At 42.3% G+C, this 20,771-nt stretch overlaps 1 protein-coding gene across 2 annotated transcripts in view; it reads right to left on the reverse strand.

Annotated features, from left to right (window-relative positions):
* Positions 1 to 1,212: 1,212 nt before the first annotated feature.
* The window catches only part of LOC128772163 (A-kinase anchor protein 7-like), a 41,166-nt gene continuing 21,607 nt past the window's right edge, over positions 1,213 to 20,771 (reverse strand). For both annotated transcript variants that reach the window (XM_053888298.1, XM_053888295.1), the window contains exon 10: positions 1,213 to 2,672. In XM_053888298.1, coding sequence (XP_053744273.1) covers positions 2,461 to 2,672 — 212 coding nt within the window. In that variant the 3' untranslated portion in view covers positions 1,213 to 2,460. The remainder of the gene's footprint in view (positions 2,673 to 20,771) is intronic.

Genomic DNA, 20,771 nt, shown 5'->3' on the forward strand with positions numbered 1-20,771 from the left:
CAAACGGCGGCCATCTGGGCCAACAATGAAGAACTGTTTAACACGTCATATGTTACTTTGTGATGTTTTGTCGCGTTGTCTTTTTTTCTTCAATAGTCTTGTCGCTAACTGATGCTCAGTTTTTCACTTTAATAATCGGCTTGTAGTGACACGTGTTTATTTCACGAAACAGTGTCCTCATTTTCAGAGGCCACTAGATGGCGCTCCCTGCTCTAAAATCTTGATTTGAACGACCGTTTCAAAGAACCCTCACATCATTTTTATACCAAGAGCGCCCCCTACTGAGCTCTGAAAAGGAGGATATTGCTAACTGCCAAACTGTTCGGTTTATTCCGCCATCGAATCACAAGGTTTTGAGCTTTGCAGGCAATTTTAATACAAGTGAGCGTCGCATCAACTCAGGTCAAAAACCAAACAACACAGCGCATTAAGAGTAAAACCTGAGGCTACAAAATGTTTCTGTTTTTTGCCTCGTCCTTTCCGGCCACACGCTACTCACCTCCTAACAGGAAGCTGGCCGCTGGCCTTTTAAAGGCGTCACAAACTCCATCAGAAACAAGAACACGAATCATCGATGTTGCAGTGTCTCAAACGGCCCGATTGAAGCCTCCTGCTTTTAACAAATGGATTTGACATTTGCAGACTTTGTTTGACCCAGACAATCGTGTGTCACAGCTACTGACGTCACACTTTGATCGGCAACTTTTGAAGTTGAAAAGAAAACATCCAGTCAGAAGAAGCTTCAGAAGTAAAGTCAACATTTCAGAAAGTGACTGACCTGGAGCGTCCACAATTTAGAGGTTCGACTTGCACTGTGCTAAACTCAAGGTCATTTCATTTTTTTTCCTTAAATATTTGTCAATATTTACTCGGGAAAATGCAGAAATAAATGTTTTTGTTTCAAGGTGAAGTGAAGGAGGGGACATTTTGTATTTTAAAGAGGAGTTTCAACATGGTTTAAACATCTTTACCTGCACAATGGCAGGTCAATCAAACTAGGACTGACAAGTAAACCTCAGTGACAAGGTACATACAGTTTTGAGGAGCCACAGCAGCTGATATAGGAGACGCTGCAACGAGGTTTGAGGTTGAGTATAAAGGGACCAAATCAGAGTTAAAAGGCTTTTCCAGGGGCAGGGCTTCTCTTAGATTCAAGGAAGAGATGTCTAGCTACACAACCACTCCATCAAATGAAGTCACTACTGAAGGATATTGGTTTTGAATCTCATATCCTGTTTTATTGTTCTAATATGGCAAAACAAGACCCACGGCACGGCACACAGGACACGGTCGACATGGAGAGACAAACAAAAGAGACGCACATGAGCTCCCCTTGTGCACACACGCACGTAGAAACCCATATAAACCAACAGGGTGTGTGTATTAAAGGGGATTAGGCATAGATTAAGGATCTGGTGACGGTAAAAAGGAAGAGAAGGAAAATCCTTTAAGACAGAATTCGGCTCCTCGCTGAGGGTCGGGTGGATCCACTGCGGGGGGGGGGGAAGCGGAGTCCATTTCACAGGGATGAATTACATTTGCCAGCTCGGACGTGTTCACACCATCGACTCGCCGCATGGGGCGCGCACGCTGCCGCCACTTCATGAACACGGAAATCAATTTGTTCGCAGCTGGGAACCAAAAACTCAGTTCCGCGGTGTTTGAGAGGGAGGCAGCAAGGGAAACAAACGCTATTGAGTTTGAGGAGCGCGATCCAACTCAGGATGCTTTCTCAGGCTCCGCCATGTCCTCTGAAGCCACGATAACTGTGCTGAACATAATGTAGTGTGAGTGAAAACCTAGTCATGACCCACAGTCATGACCCACTCCATGATACAGAATAATGCTTTCGAGCGAAAAAAAAAAATCTGACTTTAAAAAACAAACAAGAGCCAAAGATTCTTTTAGTGTCATGTGACATCATCAAAAATCATGTGGCAAATCATGAGCATTAACAATAGAATTTGGTGAGCAGAGAAACTTCAGCTCCATCACACGATTGTCTCGCTGCTGCCTCGACAGGAAACAAGTTTAGGAGCTTGTAAATAAAACACGTGGAACACACAGATATCATGTCAAAAGCCACTAAAACCGACGCGTCGAACCACCACTGAAGAATCCAACCAGTCAAAATAAGACGACTTCACGCCCCGGTGGAGACGAACGGACGATGAATAAATGTTACAAAAGACATTTTGGAAAAGGGCAGTGAGCGACGTGTGCCATTACGTCCCCGTGTCAGGGAGTGTCTTCGGCCACTCGGGCTTGTCGGCCGGCTTGGACGGTCGTCCAGCAATGTGATCTAGTTGACTAGCGTGGGCCGGGAGCTAGCATGTCTAGCACGCGGCGCTAGCTCAACAGCTGACTGGTTGGCTGGTTCAGGCGTTCCCTGCCGGGCCCGGCGGACAAACTCCACCGGCTCGGCTGGTGATTCAGTCCCTGCATTCCGATCGGGTGATGTCACTTCCTGTTATCACTGGTGTTGTTAAGCGTAGTCTTTGTTTCGTCCGTGGTTCCGGGGGGCTTTGTTGCGGATGTTGCATTAGGTCCGCCCCCGTTCTGGAGTGTTTCCTGTTTGTACTGTTGCACGGCTCGATTGACGGCATCTTCAACCAGTCGTCTGCTGATCTTTAGTAGCTCCGCCTCATCGGGCTCACGCCGGCGACGCCCACCTGTAAACAAACCAGACATCAGTATGATGCGGAAGCATCACAGCAGCTAGCTTCTTAAAACCTTCAAACTCTGGCTCACGATGAACCAGCGGAGCTTTCAAGACTGAATCCAAGATCACGATCAGCCACAGACATCAAATCCACAGCGACTTCTGCTAAGCTCTGCACAGTAATCCTGAACGCACGCACACAGACGGAGTGATTGACAAGGCATTAGCCACATCATAATTCCAGACCTGCGACAGGTGAAAGCAAGACTGACGTGGAGCTTGGAGGCACAACAAGCTGGGCAGGGAAAGTGAAATGGACAGTCAGTCGATAAACGCTACATAGAGAGAGAAAGAGATTTGGGGCAGCATGACAGACTCTGCTCTCCCAACACTGAGAGTGAGCCTCACGACCCTCCGCACCTTCACTGCCATCACCAGAGTCGCTTCTTTTCAAACTCACTCTTTACTTCCATCATATTTGAAGCAGATGGTTTCCCGACCTTCCCTCTAAACGCGACCACGCCCACTCCCATCCACATGATCGGTGACCAGACAACAAACCACACGACGGTCCGTAACTTACAGCTCAAACGCTTCCAGTCGAATCGTAACGTTTTAGGTGCAAAGAAGGAAAAATCATCGCTACAATGTTGAACATCTCAGGCCATTTAACAACGCTCCACAACATCAGGCACAAACTGAACAGAGATTAGCCAAATCTGAATGAGCACTGGAGACGTTTGTCATCAGGGAAACAGAGAATGTTGCTCATATCAGCAGCATCAGTTTAATAGACTGTGTGTTTAAAGCCACATCAGTGGTTGCCACACAACAACAGACTGCCCATTATTCCACCATCATCCGAGTATACTGGATAATCTCTCACGTTTTGTATCTCTGTTTGCTTTGTTTTCGGCAGGGAAAGGTTATTAGGCTTTGCAGCAGATATGAGCCACGACTCTGATACTAACTGTAGCGTCGTTTTACAGGGAGACTTTTAATCTGTTGTTCACATCAAAGGCTATTTGATGGCACTTGACGCACCGCTCGCATCTGAGCGGTTTTCCAGAGACAAAAGCAACTTCCTGTCTGTCATATGTCAGTATGTCAGTCTGGCAGGGGGCGGGTCTAAACTCCATCAGATCGACCAATGCTAATGAATTTTCTTCTTCTTATATCCGTGGAGAACAGGAGAACCTGAAGTGAAGGACAACAAGGCTCCATCTCTTGTGTTTTTGGCAGCTTGAAGTTCTGGCTGCAGACATCAAGTCCTCTCGCTCTCTGTGTCAATATTCCAGGCTGCTAGCAGCAGGGCGAACAGAGAGGGAGATTAGTAACCACAGGGGACATATGGAGGCTCTGGGCCGGTGTCGTCATGGTCACCATGAGCTCACAGTCACTCCACATCTAGTTTCACATGAAACGATCTGAGTCCTGCGTGTCGCTGTGTCACTGCTGGCCGTGCGGGTCACGCTTTATTAAATCCTTGTTTGCTGCTCTCGAGCCTTGGCTAAACAGAGTCACATGGCGCAGCAGGGAGAGACGGAGGGAGAGCTGGTGTTGGTTTCCGAAGGTCATTGTCAAATGAAATGACCCTCATTGAGAAGAAAACTGTTTTCGGCTTGAATTGGCGTGACCTCACGCATCTGAAAAGTCGGCTTCCATTGTAACCAGAACCTCCATTGGCTCCCACGCCTCCAAACAAATACATTTCTAGCTCTGCTGCTCTCCCTGAAATGTTTGTGTTTCCTGGCGTAACTGCTTTAAATCCGGGCATCGTGTTCCGATAATAGGAGCGGTGAACATGAATGGAAAACAAATCTCTCCTCATTAACGTGGCTTAAATATCCCTCGGTGGCGTAATCTCTCATCATAATCAGATTAATCCTGAATGGCTCCTGAATTACTATTGAGTGCAGTGGTTCGTCTGTGGGATATTCCAACTGGCAGACTGGGGGGCGCCCAGCGACTGCCTGTGCCCACACCCTGCTCCTGAATAACATACTGGATTTGTTGTTGAAGCGCTCGCAGAAATAGGACGGAAAGATTCCATGATCTGACTGAAAGCAACTAAGAGAGTTTTGTTTTTTTCATTCTCTTGTGTATGAAGAGGCGTGGATGTCACACTTGAAAGCTGCTGCCACCTACCAATGAATTAGTAATACTTCATCACTATTGACAGCATCTTCAGACAATTGTTTTGGTTGTCAGTCATCACCCCAATGGAGGTAAAACAAGTTAAGATCTTAGCGGGGGGCTTCATGAAACAGTGTCCTCACTTTCGGAGTCCACTAGATGGCAGTCTCAGCTGTAAAAGCCTTGGATTGGAAGAACCATTCCAATGAAACGTCATGTCATCTTTATACTGAGAGCGCCCTCTACTGAGCTCTGAATATGAGGACACTGTTTCATGAACCCTTATAAGCACCTCACTACAAGAGCTATAATTTGCAATCGTCGAGAACTCTTTTGAGAAATTGTCGTGTTGTTCTTTCCCGTGAAGTTGTCTTTGAGAAACCCAAGAAAAAAACATCTTGTCGTTCTTCTACTTTTTCCTTCTTCACCTTTCTCAAGAAGTCTTTCGAGAAAAAAAGACTAGTTCTTCGAGAAGCTACTTCAAGAAAACTTCTGCTTTTTTCTTAAAAATGTGGAAATTTCAAATTTCTTCTTACTCTCCATTTTCTGCTCTTCTTCATGAAGAATATTATTACTATCATTCCTCAAGATATATTCATGTGTGGAGCTAGGTCTGTAGAAGCAGTGAGCTTCTGGTAGAGAAGTCCATTTTTCTGTTTGTACGTGTTTTCCGGCACATCAGGCCAGTGGTCTCTAAATATTTAAGAGTTTGGGGGAAAGTGTGAGTCACCATGCGGCTGTGTCACCATAGGCGACATCACAGTGTAGCTTTAACTAAAACACAGAAATACTACTAAAACTTTCTCCATTATAAGGCTGATTCCACCACCAGAGTAGAAACAAATCTTGAATCAGAATTTAAAATCCATTCTCCAGGTTCTATAGGTTGAGAACCATATCTTTGTTGTTTTTCCTTTTCAATCTTCAGCATAAAACCATAGCAGATCCCATTCTATTATTGAAGGATGCTGTATGTAATATTGATGACGGCTTGTATTATTAAGAAGTCAAGAGTTTAGAGGCGGAATCCGGGCCCAGGGTCCTCTCTTGTGGCGGGGGAAATGTCGGCATGTAAAGGAAGCAGCTGCAGACAACTGGACGCTGATAGGAAATACTAAACCTGAAGGCACTTGAACAGTGGCAGAGGAGAAAGTGAGTCATGGACGGAGAAGAACAACCAAAACGGTGATAAAAAGCCGTTCCAAAATTAGACTGGTTAACATCAGAGTTGACACAGTATTAGATTCTCATGGTGAACAGTGATGAAGGGCTCGGGGAGTGATTCATCAGGGGAGCCAGTGCACAGCCTTTATTCATGGTTGATTCTCTTTCTCCATTTGTATCTCAAAATGGTTTCCTTTGCTGGGTAACTGTGCTTGTTACTTTGGTTATTGTTTCACCACCCTCACAAAAATGATCCCCCACGCCTGCAGTGTTTATTTGCTCTTATATAAGGAATATATATATAATATTTACAAGTAATTGTTAAATGTTATACAAGCAATACATGAAAAATAGGCAACATCACTATGATTTTAATAGGATGACATTTGGGCTTCGACTTTTTTGGAGGAAACCGATGTTCCTTCCTGGTTTCTCCCCACAAGTCCAAAATTATAGACTCGACAAAAGGGCACGACCATTCTGTATGATCTCAATTAAAATTACACCTGTCATCTGCATGAGACTCAGAGAAGAGCCACAGCTGTAAAGCTGAAGTGATTGAAGTGTCTATGTTTTAATCATTGCTAAATATTGCAGGCTCCTTCATTTACGTAAGTACTAGCACTAACTCATTTATACAATCACTGGGTTCAATCATGTTGAACCATACGAGCAACACAGTAAAGTAAATCAACTTCTCTTGACCTTCAGTGCCCCTGAGAACTAGCGCTGCATTAAAGCTTCCTGTTTCTGCAGCAGGTGTTTCACAGCCAAAGTTGTATTTAAACAGAAAAGTGCACCATATGAGCCGATTGAGGAAGGCAAGTCATCGGTGACATCATAAATCACTTCCACTCTCCAGCAAATCATGTTTATAAGTGAGTTCTCAATGTGATTTCCAATTTAAACGGGCTGACTGAATGAATGGTATGAATGGTACATTAGAAAATGACAAAGATTGAAAAACCGACATGATAAACCCGCCATAAACACACACATACATGTTATGGCAAATAATGGCAAAAAAAAGTCAGTAAAATCTAGTAGTGACTAGTTACTACTTAGTAAAAGCACGATAAAAACATCCTAAAATATAAATTAAAAACACTACATTATGTTAAAAAAGAAAAAGCAGATATCCTGAGTCCATAATCACAAGTCAAAAGCATAGAAAACCGACATCTGCAGAACAGTCTTCATTCCAAGGTGGCATCTAAACACATCATCTCACAGTCACAGTGACAAGCCAAGTAAATGTTTAACAGCAGGTTGTGAGAACCAACTGTTCTATCAGAAAACTCACACTTTTATAAGGGCTGTAAAGTCGCACACGTGTCACACACGCACCTGTGCATGACAGCCACCTCACCCTGTCTGTCTCGCAGCCTCACATCCTCTTTCCCTTCACCTTGTTTCTGCATCTTCTTCTTATCTCGCTGCACACACACACAACCCCTCCCCACGCCTCAGCCTCAGACACCTCGAATTCTCCCTATGTTACTCTTCATCTACTTCCTCCACCGTTTTTTGTCAGCTGGTGTTGTCATGGTGACAGGAGAAGAACCTTAAAAAAATTGTTGGCTCTAAAGTCAATCTTTTCACTCGCTCATCTATGAAATGTGCTTCACATTTCACAACTGTCTTTCTGCTCACTGTGTGCTTCACCTTTTTTGAGTTCATCCTTTCTTTTCAACGCCTTTGTTTGGATGAATGACAAAAACATATTGGACAAATTACAAAGTTTTTATACTCAGTGCTTTTCCCTTGGCAGGAGGCATCTGTGCAGCGTTCAGCGTGATGTTTATTCATGCCACACACGCTCTTGCGGCCCATATGCTGCAAACCGAGCCAATTATGCTCTTGTAAAAATCAGCAGTGGAAATGACTCGAGTCCAGCCAGTACTAAACAACTGGCTCTCTGCTCAGGTCTACACGGGGGATTTGACTCTGTTACTGCAGACGTGTAAATACTGCCAGTGCAATGGATCTTAAGTAACTAGCAGAGTTAAATGTAGGTGGTCATTATGAAACCACTATCTACTCTTCACCTCACCGCTTCAGGATTCAGACTGAATTGAAGACATTATTGCAAAACTTAGTTGTCAACCGCTCAAAAAAGCCAAAGAAGCAAAAGAAATACCACAAGTACGACAGGTACATATAATAAAGCCAACTTCAAACTTGGCCACCATTGAAGAGTAACCTATACAATAATGTTAAAAAATACCTATACACGACCATTTCTGGGTTCAATCCGACTAAAACATACATAAAAACAGTGCATCTAGTCTGTCGAGTCAAACAGCAGATATTTAACTCAGATAAATACATTTTCTTTGTCACAAAAAGACTTAAAAGTGTCATACTGCGGTGGGAATGGATAAATGAACTGCATCCTTCACTTGGAATGTCACAAATATGGCAGTAAAAGATGGGAATCCTGTTTACAAATGGTGACAACTGTAAAAGAAATAAAAATTTAAAAAAATGCATGAGAAATATTAACATATTCATAAGTTCATTACTTGGTTCATTGCAGGGAAGCAGTTTATCAACAGCTTCTAGATGCAGACGAACGCTACAGATCTCTATCAATCATCTCATGATAATATAATGTTGAGACACGGCATGGACAGAAAGACATTTGCCAAGACACGGCAGATGGTACCTAATGATAGCAAATGATTCCACCTATCATTTCATGCATGTCGGCTCAACATCACATTCATAACGCAGCCCTCTGTCCCAGCTGTCTTCATGAGCAACCAAGTCATGTTTTCTCCTTGTGCTCATTTGTCCGTTCAGTGTTGGACTCTGCTCCAGTTGGTATGAAAACACTGTAGAACACAAGTGAGCTAAATGACACATTAATATAATATGGGGTTTACATTCCTCCCTCATGTGTCTTTTAGAGCAGACGCCCAACACAGCTTGTTTGTACATTCTGCTTGTGTTCAAACCTCAACACTGTCAGAAAGATGTGCGGCTGCTCAGTGTCCACTGACATTAACTGCCTTCGCTTCATTCGTTCATTTCATTCCCAGAGTTAGGACTGTGCCTGGCTCTGCTCTGCCCTGACTTATATTGCCTTCTGACATAAACATGTGCGCAGCAAACTCAACATTCCAGTCTCTAACAGAATGTTATTGACTGAAGTATGGAGTCAGTACCAAAATAAAATAAATCAATTTCACTTTAAAGTGAGAATTCTGACTTTAATCTCAGAATTATGACTTTAAAGTCAGAATTCTGGCCCTAATCCTCTTCCGTAGGAAAGGATACATTAAATCCAATTAAAATTAAGCTCATGAGTTCCAGCTTTAAATCATGAAGCACTATGAAGCACAGTGGGTTGTGTGCCTTCGACTATTTTCAACCATCACTCGGGAGGGCCAGCTCTCCCAATGAAATAAGCACAAGATTCTGAACACTTCAACCTGCAGTGCTCTGCAGTGCCAGCTCAGAGTGCTTAAACGAAAGGTAGGATTCAAGAGGCAAAGGGCCTGAAGCACTGATGCATGTGATCCTTATCCTTTTGTTCTAAAAGTGCCCAACATTGGGACACTTATTTGGAAACCGGCAACGTAGGAAGAGTAATATTTATGAGGCCATATTTTGTTAGAGATCGGGACGACTGCAAGGGCGCTAAAGTACAGGACCGTGCTGCTACAGTGAGGTCCTCACCAGGTGCTATGGCTCCTTTAAGTTTTTAAGGGCTCTTAACAGTCCCGTTTCAGCACAATGCAGCAGCATGTTCCTTTCTCATCCAGTAGCTTTTACTCTGAACAAATCAATTTCCTGAATCACTCAGAGGGCATTCAAGCAGCTCGGTAAACAGTAAAAAGGCAGAAGAAGAATGGAAACAATAAGAGAAGAGACGGATACGATTGACTCTGGAGACAACGCAAAATCATTTAGCATGGGGACTTAAGTAGATTTGCGGAGCAAAGGGGATTTTCAGATGGATGTTTGACTTAATAAGACAGCAGGAATGGAGGAGTAACAAGGAACCAACAGAGGATAGAAGAGGAGGATTGTAGAGGATGATAAATGAGTTGTTGAAAGTAGTCCAAAGTAGCTCCATACCATCCTTGGATGGTATGGAGCTCCAAGAGCTAGGTGGAGGCTCTGATCACAGCTACCTGCTGATCACAGCTACCACACAGGGATCATGAACTTTCTGCATAGATTTCAGACAGATACCTCGACAGATAATTCAACAGAAAGTTGAGACATGGCTTTTCATTTCCATTGAAACACTGCAAAGACATTTCATCTCTTATTGTTCTCACTCTGACATCCACAGTATTTTTCTTCTTTGACCTCTGGTAACAGCACAGGGAGGGAGTCATGTGTTTCTCCTCCCAGCATACCTCTCTCTAGCTCAGTTGTGGTCATCTCAGCGGATCACGGGCTCTAATAGAATAACAGTTCCAGGCAGTTATCTAAACTTAACACCAGGGAGGCGATCCATCCATGAACAAGATGATCTTCTGGCCAGTGCGACACTAAACGAAAACAAGTGCTTCTAATGTCTATTTGCTCAACAAAATGATAGCCTGCTACGCCACTGGTAGGGTGCATGGGGAAATCTGAGCCCAGATGTGGCTCTCTGTTCTGACTCCAGGCGAACGCAGTCAGCCATATTCAGAGGTGGCTTTTCCTGCTCAGTGACCCAACTCTCCCAGCTGTCATCGACTGTTAGACTCAGACATGCAGTGTATATCTATTATAGTCTCTCTCCTCTCTCTGGACTATTGAAGGAAAGATAAAAATGGATAACCTGATGAGACCTGTTGTTCACACATCACACATTATAAGCTCCATTGTCAATGTTAAATTACATGTTATGCATCAACATACCTACTTTTTAAGGGAACAAAGTGTGTTGCAGTTTGATCTTCATATCCATCACCTGCTGTTGTCTCATGACAATTTGGGACCAACATGCGGACCAATAAAAACGACAGGGAAATTTATCGATGAGGAGCACTGACTTAAGAAGGACGTCTGTGTTGAATGGCAGGAGGGAAGGAGTTAACGCACAGAGAGGAGGCACCAGGGAGGCTGAAAACCTGGGCAAAACAGCTGAATGGGAATTTTCAAAAAGAATAAATTAGGTACGCTCAGCTTCTGCAGCTCCCTTGCTGTTTCTTTTTCAGCACACACACACTTTTTTTTCAAGTGAGCCACCTCCTCTTTACTTGTGAATCCAAGACAAATGTAAAGTGTAATGAGCAGTTGTGAGGTGGAGGGGTAGACAAGAGTGTATTAAAGACAACCATGAGAAACCATTTGGTTGCTCTTCTACTAAGACAAGTTCTTTGGGTGGATGGCTGCTGTCTCTCTTAGGTAAAGGGTGAAGAGATCAGCCTGAAGAAACGGTAGCGTGGGTTACAGAGCCCTTAAGTTCCTGGCTGGGTCTGCAGACCCAGGACCAGCCGAGGGCATGTGTTGAGATACATCAGAGACGGAGAGGTGAACAACGCATTCCCCCGCTGGGAAAGATAAAAACTGTTAAACATATTAAATAAATAAAAATTGTTTTTGATGAGATGCAAAACAAAAAGAAAAAGCTCTGTTCAGAATAAAAGGAGGGAAAATGCTACGCTAGAACAAGATAGTGTATAAAAATGTTTGCACCATTATAGATAAAAAATAAATGTTTATGTTTCGTAAATTAAGATTTCCCATTTGTCAAGTTACTCATGAGGACTACGCTCTCCTGAGGATCACAGGAATCCAGTGAATATTTATGTTCTTGATAAAATACTTGCTCTTTTGTCTCAAGATTGTTCATCTCTGTAGAATCCTTCCACCTTCCTTCCACTGAGCAGAGTATATTAATCATAAAACCAAGCCCTTTGTCTGAGGAAACTGCCATGAGAGAGGAGCTAGAGTTCACAAATCAGCTGTCAGACTGTGGCCAACTGCCGGAACCGAAAGTCTCCTTTGGTCAGAGAGAGCATATCAAATGAGCCACCTTGAAAGAGTAACAGAGGACACCCTGTTACACTCAAGTAAACTTGTGCCGTACCTGTGACCATACAAGGGAAGCAGCCCCAAACTTGAAACACTATTTAGGAGAGCAGGAGACTGATATTCTGCACGTTCACACAGTTCAATCGTAACAAAGAAAACCACATAAAAATGTCACGATGAGAGTGAAATAAAGCCTGTTGCCTTCAGATGTCAGTGTCCTTGGCACAAAACCCCCTTTGTGCACATATTTCCCTCAAGTGCTGAAAATATGGTGTCACTGGGGTGAGTTGACACAGTTATTCCAGCATCAACAGAAAAACTAGAAAGCGCAGAGTGCCACTGACAACAATCAATATGTGCATAGCTTATGCAGTTATCATTAGTACAGTATTGGTCAAGGGCTGTAAACTCCAGGGGAGTCGCCTGTGAAGCTTCAAATGAAAGAGCAGAATATAAATTCCAAGATCAATTTTAGCAAACAGAAATTTCCCTCGACCAAAGTATCTGTGTCCTTGTGCTACGAGACAGACTAACAAATCAATATGATCATGGTGGAACCAGGTGGTTCAAGCATTCAGTTCGCCTCCAATGAGAGCCCAAACAGCCTTTCTATAGTCTCAAGTAGTGATTCATTTCTGGCTCTGAACAACACTGCCCTGTTTCTCAGTAAGATTCGATCTCCTCTTCACAAACAAATCATGACTACAAACATCTCCAAGTCTCTTCAGGGCCGCAGCATCTTGCCATCATATATATAACAATGATGCAAAGCTATCTTCTGAAACAAATACTGCAGTCAATATAAACCTTAATACTCAGCTTCATTTTTATTCCAGTTGTTACACAACTCCCTCCTTTGTTATTAAAATGTTTTGGGATGTCCCTTAAGTGCCCTGTAAAGACTATTAGCTTCACCTCGGTGCAACACCAATGGTAAGACGAACAGAATTGAGGTTCTCACTGACTGGTGTTCCCTCATTGACCTGGCAGGTCCATAAATCAGAAAGAGCAGTGTGGATCTTTGTCCAATCAAAGCGCCAGTGGCCATTTCTCAGAACCTCACATGGGATGTGAAAAAGGCACAGCAGCTTCTGTGCTTATTAAGGTCAGCGAGGAAGGTGAACCTGTCAACCATCTGGCGTCTTTCTACAGATGTTCTGGAGAGGAACAACCTGTCAGACAGCTACGACACCAAATACCAGCACAAGACCATGACATTTGTTGGAATTCTTGATTCACAGAAGACTCCTGAACAATGTTGCATCTCTGTTCAATGGTAAAAAAAGGATTCTGTCCAGTCTATCCTGTCCCTGGTTAGCTTCACACTCACTGCCGCGTCTGAAAATGAGGTCAAAAACAGCAGAAACTGCATATTTACAAAGATAAACGAGTAAATGGACAGGGTGAGGGACATGCATATTCAACACTCAACAAAGCACTCTTACGTCACCTTTTGAGCAGATTATACAGAGATTTTATCATGTTCCAGCAAGTGCAGTTTCTAAAACACTTTTTCACATCTATTTTCTTATTGAAGGTTTAACCTTGTAGTATTTGTCAGCGTGTGCTTGGGTACTCGAGAATGCTGCTTCATTCAGGCAGAACATTTTGGATTCAACATTTTTGCATTTCTGAAGTGGGTTCGTCGTCACTTGCAACACTAGTTCAACCTTGATAAACTAAGCAAATCTAGGGCGACAACGCTGGAAACTGCAAGACTAGGATTCGCTACAAGTAGCAATAATATTGCACCAAGAAGAGATGTGTTTGACAGAGTAGCTGCCTGCTGGTTTTCAGCTATAAAAAGCCAGTCGCAGCTTGAGTCATTCAACCTGAGTGAGTAAAGCAACTTGTAAAAATAGTATGAACTGACAGAAGGCAAAATCATACTGCTATATTCAGTGTCTAGCAACACCAAAAGGGGGCTCCAGTGTTGAATTGAGGATGGACAGCACAAGGAAGAGAGCCAACTCAGATGAAATAGGAAGGGAGCTGTGGTAGAGGTGTGTTGTGAGTGGTTTTTTCGAAAGTGACTAAGCTAATAATATCTGACAATGCGGGATTTGCTTCATTTGACTTGAACATATTTGCTTTTAATTTTGATACAGATGATGTTCTGTAGTCTACTGAGTCGACCAAGAGACTGACAAGACAAAGAAGGTTTTGGTATTCATTCACACCTCAATATTTGACGGACTGTCAGTCCGCATCAACCCACACACAAACATGAAATGAGTCCTCAAGTCTCAAGTGCGACTCTATGTACAAGACCTAACTCTTTATTATTCTCTCTGATGAAAGCGACAAATGCTTCCAATTCCATCTATGTTTTCACAGTTGAACACTCACAAGTGCCGAAAATCAAATCGAAAATCAACTCAGAATTTCTTGGGCATGTCACAGGTGCCAACTAGACCACACCAAAATATGTTCTTTTGGTGGTGGAAACACCCTTTTATATCTACCCATACATTTAGCTGAAAGATGCCGAACTTGTGTTCGATCGCAAGAGTTTTCAGGAATTTCCAGCCTAATGTCCCGGCGGCCAAGTGTTTAAGACACTAGTTTGATCCCCCATTAAGACGCTGCTCTTTACTGCTCCCCAACACAAGCCTTGAATCATTAAAGTTGTTTAATTGATTATATTATATTTTATTTTTTTAACCATGTGAAACAAGCTTGTCAGCAGAGGTATGCGTGGTTTTTTTTTTACTTTATTGTTCTTTAATAAAGAATAATTCCTCAATTGTACATTAAATATATTGTGCATGTTTCTTCACACAATAATATTTATTAATATTCTTAACATTTGCTTCACTTTAGACAGACAAAACCTTAAAGAATGACTTCTTACAGTAGTCGCAACAGTAGCATCGACACTGTCATTACTAAATCCAGTACGTCTATGGGGCTGCATGTCGGGAGCAGTGATGTGAAAGAACCTCCGGCTGTGTGTGTGTGTGTGTATTTCAGTGGCAGCGGCCCCTAACACACGGCTGTGTTGACACCTCCTCACATCGGTTATGGGCGAGTACACACAGACAGCTTAAAAGCATACACACACGTCTCTAGCTGTGGTCACGAGGACGTCGGTGGCCACATCACAGGAGTGGCAGTTGACCTACACACACATGCCTGGCTCAGCCTGCCTTTGTCTCAATATCAGCCTTTCTCTTTAAGCCCCTTCGCTGGTTTTCTCCTCATTAGTCTTCATGCCGTGCATCCCTCTTTCCCCTTCTCCCTCCACCGCTCCCCTCTCAGAAGTAGGGCACAGTGGCTCGACTGTTTATAGCTATGCAGCTGCGAGCAGGGAGAGAGGCAGGGACACAACACACGACAAGACGAATGGAAGGGAGGCATAGAAAGGCTGCTCAGGGTGCTGTGATTTTCATTTTCAATAAACAAACTGCTGCACAATTGAGGTAGCGCAACCAACTCAGGCAGCATTTGCCAAACTGAGATCATAAATGAATCAGCAAGCATATTGTTGAACTCAATGGGTTGATATGGATTTATGTTTTTTCCTCCAAATGGCAGGGCTGGAAACAACAGATAATACACTGGATTACAATTGATCAGTGTTTACAAACTTGTTTCGATGTAGTGGTTTTACACAAAAATGTTTTGTGCTACACATTGACATTTCAGACTGCGCTCAGTGAAAGGGCACATATGTCTGTTTCACCATCCTCTAGATGATAGTGTATATAAATCTGACAAGCGCCAGAGGCTAAACATGGCAAAGCAGGGGAATCGGGAATTCAAACAGTAAAAAATGATCTACAGTATAGTAGGAGTAATGTGCTTGTCAAGCGACTTGAATTTTAACATGTAAATGTGCTGTATTTTTATTTTAACACTGGTAAAAGAAACCTTGTATTCTAATTGGAATTATTGAACAGTAGAAATGGTAAAAATAGCAATAACAGTAACATAGACAGCACACTCACCAACAAGCTAACCATATTTGTATCACACTCTTTGCCAGCTTATTATAGGGTTTGATGAGAAAGAGTACCACTAGTCCAATTTAATTTAAAAAAAAAAAGTTAATATCTTAAATATAAAAACACATTTTAAATCGAGTACTTTGATTTTGGGATGTATAGTGATGTAGCTTCATGTGGTGGATGCCATGTTTGTTTGCAGGGGGTTACACAACACTATATCCGTTTCTATAAATCCAAATAATGCAAATGAATACTGCATATACACACTTTGATGTCGAGAGTCTCATAAACGCCATATAATCTTCCTTGGAAAAGAGAAATGCATCTTACTGGTTTGAACTGGGACAAACAAATTGAAGTTAATTCTCCTCTGATTTAAAAAAAGAAAAAAAAAAACCTCATTCACAAGGTTAATCCGAATCACACTCTTCGAAAGCAGGCAGCAGGACCACAAAGTCTCTCTGACCTAGTTACAATAGAGTAGAGCCTGAGATGTGTCATATGACATTGCAACATCTCTCACACACTGCTTTTAATTTGTTGCTGTGGCCTGTATTTTTCATCAGGTGACTCTCTAATAGACAGACACTTCAGAAGTCCCATTGAATGTCTCCCCCTGCAGTCTAAAAAAAAAAACCCTTTGATTCACAACAACAAAATTTTAGATAACCAGTTTGCCAACTTCTTTTAATGCACCAGCACGCATGTTAAACCCACTTAAAATGAATAATAAATGCAACATGAATAATGAATGCTCCTGTTAGGAACATTGGTTTAAAAATCAGACACCAGGAAAATATGTTTCTGATCGTATTTTTAAGCTACACTCTAAAGAAAAATGAAAAATCTAATTTGAATGTTTACAGAATTAAATACTTAACATTTAATGATGAAAACTGACTTTGGCAGGCAGCAGAGGGCATAGTAAATGCTCCAAGTCACAGTTATTCATATGCTTGTGTGCGTTTCCTCTTGGCACTCTGGTTTCCTCCCACCGTACAAACACTTATACAGAGATACAGAGTTAAATCTATTATCTTCTTTGGCATCTATTGTGATATTATGATATTTCTAATTATAATACACAGATAATAGCAGGATGTTTAGAATTACGAGATAACAAAAGTAACAGCACAAAATTTAAATTCCAATCAACACTACCAATAAAATACATAATGTAGCCAATACGATATTCATTTTCTGTTAAAACATGCTGCATCTAAAATTGAGATAAAACTGAAGCAACAATTTAAGAAGTACCTAATAAATAGCAGGGAGCCAAGCCACCTAGTTGATATTTAAAATTCATTCATGAATTCCAAAGGATGTGCATGGCTTTAACTTGAAAAAACAATATTTATATCATATCATTACAAACTAGTTGTCAAACCTATTTCGCTCTGTCACTGGTAGTTAATACTAGCACATACACGAGGGGTAAACACACAGTGTGTTCAGGGTGGGTGGGCATATATATATATATATATATATATATATATATATATATATATATAAAAGATGTATCAGTTATTACTTTTACATTCTTCTACTTCCTGTGAGTAACCAAACATGTAATGACCGTAATGACGGTCTCATACGCCAAGATGTCATGTCACAACATCATCAGTCACAAAACCACAAGACAGTCATCTGAGTAAATCGCTGGAATCTAACCACATGACGGCTGTAATTATCTGCTTCTTAATAAGATGCAGCAAAGCAGAGTCGCACCGCTGCCATCTGGTTTATGTGATTCATCGACTCTAATTCTCTGTCCACTGATAGCCCTGACTAAAAGACTTGCCGGCTGCCCAGATCTTGTGATAGCGGTCAAATAGCAAGAACAGTGGTCATCTGCCGGGGCGGTCAGAAACCGCACGGGTCATTTCACTCTCACTCTGACCATTTTAGCGGGCAGCTATTTGGTTCAAAAACTCCCAGTAAATATTTGATTAAGGGTCATTCAAATGTCAAGACACAGACGACAGTAAAAGATGGACCCTTTGACTTCGATGACTTTGTATTGTGGTGACAAACAATGTTTAAATGATCGTCCATCTTTTTTAAACACGATTAGTGGACATCTGTCTTCACATCTGGCAGAAACCAGTTACTCCAGTCACACAGCACAAGTGACCTACAGACTGGTGTCTGTGTCCTCCAAGATGAGCTGAGGCTGTGCGACTATCGCAAGACATTTGTGTCAGACACATCTCTAATAAGTGAGAAACATAGGTGTTTACATACATTACATCCATCACAGATGTGCATAGCAGGGATTAGTGTGTGTCTGTTGCACTGGCATCGGTACTGAATCCTGATGACTGAGCAGATATATATATATATCCCATCACCAGTTTTCATGAAACCCGTGGTCAAACTGTATCAATATCTGGAACAAATATCGTTCAGTCTCAATAGTATTGAAGACTCAACAGTGTAGTGAACACAGTTTCCTCCATGACTGTTGATCAGTGTTCAGCAGGAGGTGTCGGATTGGAAGCAAGTGGACTCGCACGCCACCACACTTGACATGACAACATCAGACTTGTGACGTTTGACACATATAGGTCACTTCTTTCTTCATCCGTCTCCTTTTGTCAATGGGAATTCCTCAGCATGCTCTGTCAGTTTGAGTCACTGTCAACCACAAACATATAGTCCCATTGATTTGTCATTATCAATAAATCCGCCTTTTCCCCAGAGATTCTTGAGCAGTTGAGACAAGAGAGCAGACAAACAGCTAGATTACATTCTTCAAGTTAAATGGGAATTAACCATTTCCAATGGAAAGACAGACCCATGTGTACATACAGTCCACCTTGTTGACTTAAATTGACTCAAGTTAAAACAAGGCATTTTATTTCAGCCTGGACAACACCGTTTGAGTTCATGGCCACTTCCTCTGATAAGCATGGCATATTCATCCAACTAAATCAAGTAGAAAGAAGAGGTGTTCCAAGTCACAGAATAAACCATTGTGTCTTAGCAAGGAGGTCAGTAAATCATCGGCACCAAGTGCTCGCAGCCTTGGAAATGGGCTGACCTCAGCATCGTTGCCACGAGACACGCACAATAGACGCGACATGCCGTCTGTTTCTGAGACAAGTTCTCGTCCATCTGCAGGACACGTCGTGGTTAGTGGACACAACGTGCACAATGTAGAATCACAACATTCATGCGATCCCTCACGACACCAAATCAGTGTGGCTGTTCTCTCCAACAACACACACCCACGCACGCACACAGCGGCAGGACACACTTACTGATTTTCTCCTCAGCTTGGGAGAAAGGGAAGCAGCACAGTTGGCCCATGGCGCCTCCTGACCCTTCTCCTCTCGCTCCCCTTGCCCTGCTGTCCCCTCTTTTCTCTCTGAAACCCAGACAGATAGATGGAGGCGAGAGTTCCGCTGCCCCCGTTTTGACACTCCTTCCTCCTTTAAAAGGACAGAATGGTGAGGATGGAGGCTAAAAAAAAAAGAAGAAAATGCCCTCCCTTTCCTCTTGTGCTTTCCAAAAAAGCCAGAGTAAGGCAGCGGATGGTGGAAAAAAATGAGCTCCTTGCTCTCGCTCTACTTTGCACTGGCACAGGGAGGAGGGGAGTGTGCGTCTGTGTATCACGGAGAGAGAGAGAGACAGAGAGAGAGGGAGAATGGAAGAGTGTGTGCACTTGAAACAAGAAAACAAACAATGTGTTTTCAATGTATTCGATGTACGTAATAATGCGTGAATGGAGAGGAAGCAGGGGTGCAATTATTGCACACTTGAAGTGAGGATTATAAAGAAAGAGGGAATCCTCAAGGATGCTCCAAGTGTGACAGGGAGGGAAATGAGCAACATAGAAACGTGTGTGTGGTGGGCACAGACTCTACCTTCCCTCTTTACTGTGGCTTAAATAATGGTTGAATGGCAGCTGTGTCCGGATTCGAAGTGTAATTTATGAGTGATGAGATGCCGTTGTTGCGGCGGACAGACATCCCAAAAGGGAAGAAAACTCAATTCACATTTTAATCTGCGCAATTTTCCAGCAAGAATAACTGTTCCTGCGCCTTCGCCATGGCTGCTGATTGAGCACCTCACAGGGGTATCTTTTTCATTACTCATCTTATTTTTCATTTTCCCTTCCCTGGGCTTTCATTGAAAAACCTCAGGAAAATGTGCTGTATTGCAAAAACACTTAACAAAAGTGGTGGGGCGTTTTAAAGGCTTCAGACAAAATGCTGTTTCAGATGTGTAAGGAAATGATCTGAATCTGGACAATAAGGTTACAGAAAAACAATTCATTTTAGTACTATATGAGATGAAGCCGGACACTAACTAGAGCACCTGCAAGAAGACACCACCACTGACATAGCATTCTAACATGGCAAGATAAAAGCACATTCCATTTCATGTAAACCTGTGGGCTCACAAAGAAACGAAGACGACCAAGACTGTTGACCTGTTAACTGAGGCACAAAACAATGGACTTGCCTGCTTTAAAAATAATTCTGAATTTATTAGCTTTTATTCAAATAAAATAATAAAATGAAAAAGATTAGATATTATTATGGCAAAGTAAATACAATTTATTACAGTAATATCTATACATCTCGAGTCATTGTTATTTTCACAATGGACTATAAATCAGGCTGGAGTTTTACTGCAGTACATTTGGGACACAGATGACTGAATATAAGTTTCTACATTTTCTAAATCACTTAAGAGTACCAAGATCTTGTCATCCTTAAACACAAATTAGCAGTGACTGACTTGGATAGCATTTATCAATATTTTGGGAAGCTCTGCAATAGATGGCTCGATGGCGTCGACCTTTTTTATTGCTCTGCTCATTACAAAATGGTCCACCATAATTATACTTCGACAGTGAACTGATG

The sequence above is a fragment of the Synchiropus splendidus genome, chromosome 15, assembly GCF_027744825.2.
Source record: "Synchiropus splendidus isolate RoL2022-P1 chromosome 15, RoL_Sspl_1.0, whole genome shotgun sequence".
In the NCBI taxonomy this organism is placed as follows: domain Eukaryota; kingdom Metazoa; phylum Chordata; class Actinopteri; order Syngnathiformes; family Callionymidae; genus Synchiropus; species Synchiropus splendidus.